Source organism: Takifugu flavidus, chromosome 15, assembly GCF_003711565.1.
Source record: "Takifugu flavidus isolate HTHZ2018 chromosome 15, ASM371156v2, whole genome shotgun sequence".
Taxonomy (NCBI): domain Eukaryota; kingdom Metazoa; phylum Chordata; class Actinopteri; order Tetraodontiformes; family Tetraodontidae; genus Takifugu; species Takifugu flavidus.
This window is the reverse complement of record NC_079534.1, coordinates 23,974-31,495: the sequence shown is the minus strand read 5'-3', so window position 1 is coordinate 31,495 and position 7,522 is coordinate 23,974. Positions and strand designations below refer to the sequence as shown.

At 44.7% G+C, this 7,522-nt stretch overlaps 1 protein-coding gene across 1 annotated transcript; it reads right to left on the bottom strand.

The window, feature by feature from the left end:
• Positions 1 to 336: 336 nt before the first annotated feature.
• ticam1 (TIR domain containing adaptor molecule 1) lies at positions 337 to 3,390 on the bottom strand. Its single transcript, XM_057056247.1, has 2 exons — positions 3,068 to 3,390; positions 337 to 2,931 (listed from the first exon to the last, which is right to left on the bottom strand). Exon 2 carries the CDS (start codon positions 2,910 to 2,912, stop codon positions 1,179 to 1,181), a length of 1,734 nt encoding a protein of 577 aa, XP_056912227.1. The 5' UTR covers positions 2,913 to 2,931; positions 3,068 to 3,390; the 3' UTR covers positions 337 to 1,178.
• Between the last annotated feature and the right edge of the window lie 4,132 nt (positions 3,391 to 7,522).

Genomic DNA, 7,522 nt, shown 5'->3' with positions numbered 1-7,522 from the left:
CTCAGTCCTGACAAGAACATCACAAGCAGAGGTGGAGTTAACTTCTAACTGCCAGATGTTTCAGTGGAGGACGGGGCAGACACGACTGTAGCATCTGAATATTTGATATGTCAGAATTGTTTATTTTATTTTACTGCGTAATGCTGTAGCTTTAGTAGGCACTGTTGGGTCAAATTCAGGGCTTGGATGGCTCAGCTGGATGAGCTGCAGTCATATTGTGAGTTACAAAATGTGATAATTGTTTACCATTGTTTAAATTGTGACAGAAATTGCGGTTAAATCCATTTCTTTCTTCGTTTAGGGGTTTGCCTTTTGCGGCATGCATTGCACAACTGATTCTGGTACGACAGATTTTATTACATGGAAAATAGACGAAAAAACGGATTGTACAGATGCTGAAATTATCAAAACATTTTATAACTCTTCCTATGCGGAGTGTATTTGGAATGACAAATGAGCTCCTCACGTACCCTTTTAAAAGACTAATTTAATTCAAAACGAAAAAAACCATTCTGAACGAATGCATCAACGACAGGCGATGTTCGTAATATAATTGTAATAATGCGTTTATGTTCAGGTAGGTGATGCCAACGTTTGCTCAGAAACGTGTGCGTGTGCTTAAGAATCTGAATACGGATAAAAACCAAAATAATCCCAAAATTAAAACAGAGAAAACTACCTTGAATCCCAAAATTAGAACAGAGTTTTTCCATGCAAAACCTCAAAGGTACAGAAAAGAGCCAACAAATGACACCGGGACACATAGCTGGAAAATAAACGGAAATTTAAACGGCAAAAAAGTATTAAGAATCTTTCCTAATTATCGAGTATGTGTCATACTTTAAGCAAGATAAATCACAATTAACACCGCCATCTAGTGTCTCAATAAGCTTGGCACATCTTGGCACATATTTCGATCATCTTGTGTATGTATCACTAATTGACCAGTAGGTGTCAGTATTTTGCTGTAAAAATGTCCTCTGTTCAACAGAATATACAACTCTTCTGCAGTCGGTTGTGCTTCTTCAAAACTGGTTTAAATGTGGTGTAATGGACTGTAGTGAACATTTTAGTGTTCAGACATGATCTATGTTTCAAAATTTCAGCTTATTATAACTGTCACAGCAGGCATGATTATTCTCTTTTTTTTATCCTTTTATTTATTTAAACCTTAGAGCTCACTGCTCCTCTTCGATCGAGTTGTCTTTGTCCACCCCTCCACCCACACCCACGGTCATCTGAGAATCATTCCCAATCATAATGTAATTAGCATTTTCGATGTGAATGTTTGGAGGCATTTGCCACAAAGCTGCACTGTCCTCTCCTAACAAATTTGGATTGTGGAAAATTGTTTGCCCGAGTTTTTTTCTCTCCTGCCACTGTACTTTTTCACAATGTTTCAGCTGCTTCTGGTGCTGTAGCTGTGCTTTCTGGATTTTCACCCTCTGCTCTTCCATCCATATTTTCTCCTGCCTTTTAATCTTCGGCAGAGTCAGAGAATTTTTTAATTTCCTCTCAAAGCTCTTGCTCTCCTCCAGCGGAACTAATGTCTGCAGAACCAGAGGGATTTCCCGCTTGGGCATGCAGTTCTCCATGGGCAGGAGAGGAATCACCGTGTTCCATTTGTGTTTTTTGTATAAGGAGTTGATGAGGGCAGAGTTTGTCTCCAGCTCCACCATGCGAGTGTTGAAGTTGCGCGTGAGCAGCAGGAAAGTGAAGGCCGTGTTGTTGATGGCATCCTCCACGCACCTCAGGGTGCTCTTTCCAGGCGTGTGGAAGTCATCTGAGAAAGTCGCTCCCTTACACCCGATGACCTTTTCCACTTTTTCCCTCACGCAATCGGCCACGTCCGCGTCCTCTGGTGCATGCATGATCACAAAAGCGTAGAATATGGCCTCCTCCTCCTCCACGCAGCAAAGATCAGCGGCAGCCGACATGTTGGTTGGGACACATGTCGAAGGTGCAGCAACACTTTGGCCTGTGGTTGGGGTAGAACCAGGAAAACTGTGCGAAACCAGTCTGTCTGCAGCAAACTGACTGGATTTAAGGGGTTCCTCAGACGTCTGACAGGGCTCCGATGCATTTTTTACATCGACCTTGCTGACGAGGAGGACAGATGCTTCCGCTTCTGATGTGTTGGGCGTTTCCAGGGTTCCTTTGTCCTCATGAAATAGAGCCGTTGGAGGTGTGCTGATCTCTAAATGAGTGGGGTATGAAAACATTGAGGAGTTGGCGTGCAGCGAAGTGGGCAGGCTGTGGGTGCTCTCTGACTTATGCTCGGACAGAGCGCCCTCTTCATCCTGGCTGCTGTCAAGAACACACAAAGAGTCCAGTCCCCTCACACAGGAGCACATCCACTCAGCAAACTGCGGCCCACAGACCGCCATCGCCTCCTCCCTGAGTTGCTCATACCCTAGTTTGTTGGAAGCGTGGTCATTCTTGGAAAGCGCTCTCTGGTACGCCAGATCTCTAAGTTGTGGATCGCACAGCTGCTGTTCAGACAAAACTTTAAAAACACGAGCCAGCAGCACCAACGATTCCAATGTGAATCCATTAAAGTTACCAAAATGGACAGCAAATTCCTCTAAGTTCCCTTTACTTATCGCAAAGGTGTCATACAGGTGTTGGGAGAGGCAACTGTCGTCCAGGGTGTGGAGCCTGCTCAGGGCCTGTCTCTCCCTCTGGAGGGCAATCAGACACAGAACACGCACGACATTTCCTTCAGGTGACTCACTCAGCTGGAGAGTCAGGCTTAAGAGTCGCTCCGTTGGTGTTTTAACCAATATGTCAAAGACGTCCCTGGGTCCTGTCCCCTGATTTTCCTGTCCACTTTGATTCATTTTCAGTTCTAGGAGTGTTGCCACCCTTGAGAAAAACCATTCATATCTTCCCCATTCAGCAGAGATGTGCATTTGTTAGAGATTTTTTGACCTGTAAAAAGATTAAAAAACGGAATTACAGCTGTCATAAGATGCCAGACTTTGAGTTTGACCACTTTTTGAAACAGAACCCAGCAGGAACAGACTTTTCCACCAGGTTGTACTAACGAGCCAAGAGAATTACTCACCAACATGGAGTCATAGCTGCCTCAAAGAAGGAAGTCACCCAGATTCTCAGTTAAGCCGCCACAACAGTAGTTGTTTGGCGCTCAGGAAGTCCCTGCGCATACTTGAACTCAGCCACGAAAGACTGTTGCAAGTCTGTCAGTCTGAGTCCTGCCAGACCTTTGAGATAGAGTTCACCGGGATCGCACCAGTGTTATCTAACAGGCCTCTGCTAGCTCCAAACATGAGATCACATGTTGAAAAATAAGGGTGCCCACGAGGAACAAAAGACTATGAATCAGGAAGAGGAATTTTCAAAAAACACATTTGGCCCTCCCCCTAAACAACGCAGGTTAAACATGATGACATTGACCCTCTCAACTCTTTTTTGTGTGTGTGTTTTGCAGATTTAAAAAAAAACTTGTGCTGAGTTTAATTTTCTTTCTAAAGCAGGAGCAGACGAGAAAGGAATTCTGGCATGCTTCCCTCTCTACTGAGAGGAAAGTGTATTTTTATCTGTGGAGGAAACCTCCAACCCTGTATTTACCCGGGGTGGGGTCACAGCAGCCCAGAGCGCAACAGTCAACATCCAATGTCTCAATACAGAGCAGACGGGAAGGCTCTCTGTTCTTAGACCGTGTCTGGAATATTACCCCAAAAATGAACATGCAGAGATCACAGTAACTCTGACATGTTGAAGGTGAAATTTCATAATCATCATCCCAAACTGTCTTTTTTCTTAGAATAACTTTATAATGAGAGTGTTTATATTGGCTTTAAGGGCAGTTTTTTCTTTTCTTTTTTTTAAAAACTGACTGATCTGCAGCTTTCTAACACAGAGCGGGGTTTGTTTTGGAGCTAATGCGATTCATTTCCTGGGAACAGAAATCATATTAAGGTGATCAGTGCTAGATCAGTTAACGGCTACAGTTGTGTTTGACCCAGGTTATACTGGAAACCAGCTGCGGCTGCATGTTTCTTTGTATGCAATGTGAGGAAAATGCAAATGCCAACAAACCCACTTTCTTTTCCAGGATGACAGAGGTCTTGAAGGTGCTACGGAGTGGGGGGAGGGGGACAAAAAAGAGACTGTAATTGGGAAACGGATGATGCACAGCTGCACCAAGACAGAGCCCGACAGGTCACAAGATATGAAATCAGAATCTGCCTGTTTTTTTTTGTTTTGTTTTTTTTTTTTGGGGGGGGGGGGGGGTGATTTTACATTATTTAAATCATATTTAAAATATAGAATCTAAAGAATTCTGAGGATTAAACAGTGAAACGGAAAGACAGCACACCGCCAAACTGGGGCAGCCATCTTAGACGTGGGAGGTGTGATTAAAAATGCATAAAAGTCTTTGGGGGTTTCCTGTTACTCCCGTTTCCTCCCGCATTTCGAAAACATGGAGATTGATTTGAGACTCAAAATTGCCCCTCGATTTCGGCGTGTAAGGGCATGCTGTGTGCGCACCCTGCGATGGGCTGGTGACTTGGTCAGGCTGTGTTCAACATATGTACACAACGCTTCAGTATTTCTTTAACACAATGTCAACAGTATCAAAGAGTCAAAAGGAAACGATTCCATTGTACATCCGCACGTCGACCTTGATGGATCCTGTGTCCTGATATGGCTCCTCGGCATACACGCGTGTACGAGCGGATGCATGAAATTTCACATACGCGTTCCGAAAAAAAAAAAGAAAAAAGAAAACACATCCACACAGCCCGAGGATAATCCTCAGCCAGTTACATAACGCGCTGCCAAACGTCCGTCTTTATTGAGGTCAGTCCTCTAACGAGAGACACGCTCTCCCGGCAGCTGTGTTAGTCACCCTGGCGGTAAATTCGCCGTCAACTTCTGTATCTTGATGTCGACTCGTGGCTTTGCGCAGCTCCGGTAACGAAGCGTTATGGCCCCCGATGTGGTTATAAAACAGGCAAGATGCAACTATCTACAATGCACATGTGTGCGAGCGCGTGTGAGTTAGCGCTTTGGTTTCTGGCCGTGGGAGAGGGCCCTGAGGGAGAGACAGAGGGGTCACGTATAAGAGGCTTTAGGGCAGACAAGTGAAAAGGAGGCCCTTTCTTGGACAGAGACTATGGATTAGGATGAAAGATGTATGAGTGGGGGGATGCTCTCCCTCTCTCTCCCTTTTTTTTTATCTGTCTCACGCTCTTGGTACATCTCCCAGAGTCTTTACGTCTATTTAGGATGAGCGAGGAATAAAGGAGGCGGTACGAAGGCAAACAAGATACAGAGATGGAGATACAAAGCCAAATAGATAAGATAGCGAGATAGGGGCGCGGCGAAACACGAACCGAGACCCTGACAGATCGATCGCCTCTTTTGAATTCAGTATGCGAGAGGCCAACAGGGGCCGCACAGTGTGCCGCTCCTTTCCCAGCCACTTGATTCGTCACACATGCTAAGAGAATTTAACACACTCACTCCTAGCAGGCAAACATACACTCCACACGCATGTACATGCAAAAGCGCAGAGCCGTGGCCCTGCACACATTCTGTCGAGGGTCCACACCCGCTGTTTGAATGAAACACCTGCACCGCAGCCACTTGTGGGCTCGCCAAACTCAATCTGCACCTTTTCTGGTGAGAATGTGCAACGGCGGCAGGTAGCTTTTAGCTTTAGCATCAAAAATCTTCTGCGAGAGTGGGTTCGTTCGGAACTCACTCGGATGGCTGCAGCTGTAGGTACAGTCCCGATAGTCCTTGTCAGTCCATCCATGCGTGTGCTGTTCATCAAAGCAAAACAAACCCAGCTATCACACACCGAGCCCGATTTCTGCTGTGGACAGGGCAGGCCAACAGATCTGAGTTAATGTGACAGTTAACTAGCATTAATTCAGGAGCAAAGGTAAATGAGGCGGGCCTGCGGACACGATGAGAAGACGTGTGTACTGTACCACACAGAACCATGCTTGGGTGAGCATGTAGGCCATGCCAACAACAATGCATAATACAGCCTGTGGTGATGGGGGATGCATATGCACACCCCCCAATCCCTCCACCCCAGCTCACACAGTCACGCACAGATACGCGTCCACAGACACACACACAAACTCGCACGCATGCACAGACACTGACGGCGACGAGGCGCAGAGCAGTTTATGCTCATATCAAAGCAAAGTCTTTGATCAGTGTGACAGCAAGGGCACTCGCCCCAGAGGAATTAGCCAACTCTTGAGTCACAAAAGCACATCCACCACAAATCAGGCGTGTTTGCATTTGAGGGCAGAGGATGTCTGATATTTAACATCATTAATATGCTAAATGTACGAATATGATTTGTTCTGGTTCATCGTCCAGAGCGGCGGGTCTAAGAGCGCCATGATAACCAAGACAGGAAGAATATGAAGAAATTCAGCTTGCGCATATAATCCTCTCAATTTAATACGTTGTTAAGCTGCAGCAGCGATTTCTATACGGCATTTAAATTAGAACAGGCAACAATTTCATTCCTCTCGCAGGAATTCTTGTTTATTTTCAGGTTTTGAAGTCTTTGCTTTGGATGTTACTTAATTTGCCTGGCACTGCATTTCCTCTGTTCATAGTATTACATTATTTACACCTCCTTTAGGATCTTTGGCCTGAACGAAGGCTCGCTCGCATCCTAAATGTAGGTCTGCCGTCTGGTTAGCATGGCTGAGCGGTGGGACAGTAAGCGGATGAATGGTGAGACATAAGCCTTAGTTTTTTAACAATCCGTGCTTTGACCAACGACTGGCTGACGCTATATAGCTGGCTTTGTTTTTAGGAAAAAGATGGTGGCTTTCCCATTTTTACCAAATTATATGGATTTTTTAGAATAACCTTCAGAATGAAAGAAATTTCGCAAAATTAAAGAATTAACACACACATTTGGCACTGTGTGAGGTGAGTAGTTCCATTCCTCAGGTATAATATATATTTAGAATTCATTACTGAATTTTTTTTTTTTTTTTTTCAGATTCTCCTTGTGCCTTTGTGGGCTTTCTTCACTTTCCTCCCACAAAAACATGCACATGAGGTTGACTGGAGACTCAAAATATCATATATTATTCCTCTGTGTGTGTGTGTGTGTGTGTGTGTGTGGTGTGTGTGTGTGTGGTGTGTGTGTGTGTGTGTGTGTGTGTGTGTGTGTGTGTGTGTGTGTGTGTGCATGTCCTGTGATGGACTGGTGATGTGTACAGGGTGTATCCCACCCTCTCACCCCAGCATAGACAGATAAAATGGAGGCATGTACTAAATCTCCATATGTAGCACCCCATCAGTATTTCCATAAATATGTAACACCAACCTGAATAACACACTTGAAGTCAGGTAGTTACAATCGTATTAGATTTGTTATGATGCCTAAATGTGCAGCCATGTAAAGAATTATAAAATAAATAAATAAATAACTTGACAGAGCAACAGTACAGGAATAACCACGGTATCAGATGTGAGCTGAATGAACAGAACCAGTCTGGTCGGGCATGTT

Coding starts and splice junctions, on each gene's coding strand:
- ticam1 (XM_057056247.1), bottom strand. CDS start 2,912: ATGCACATCTCTGCTGAATGGGGAAGATATGAATGGTTTTTCTCAAGG.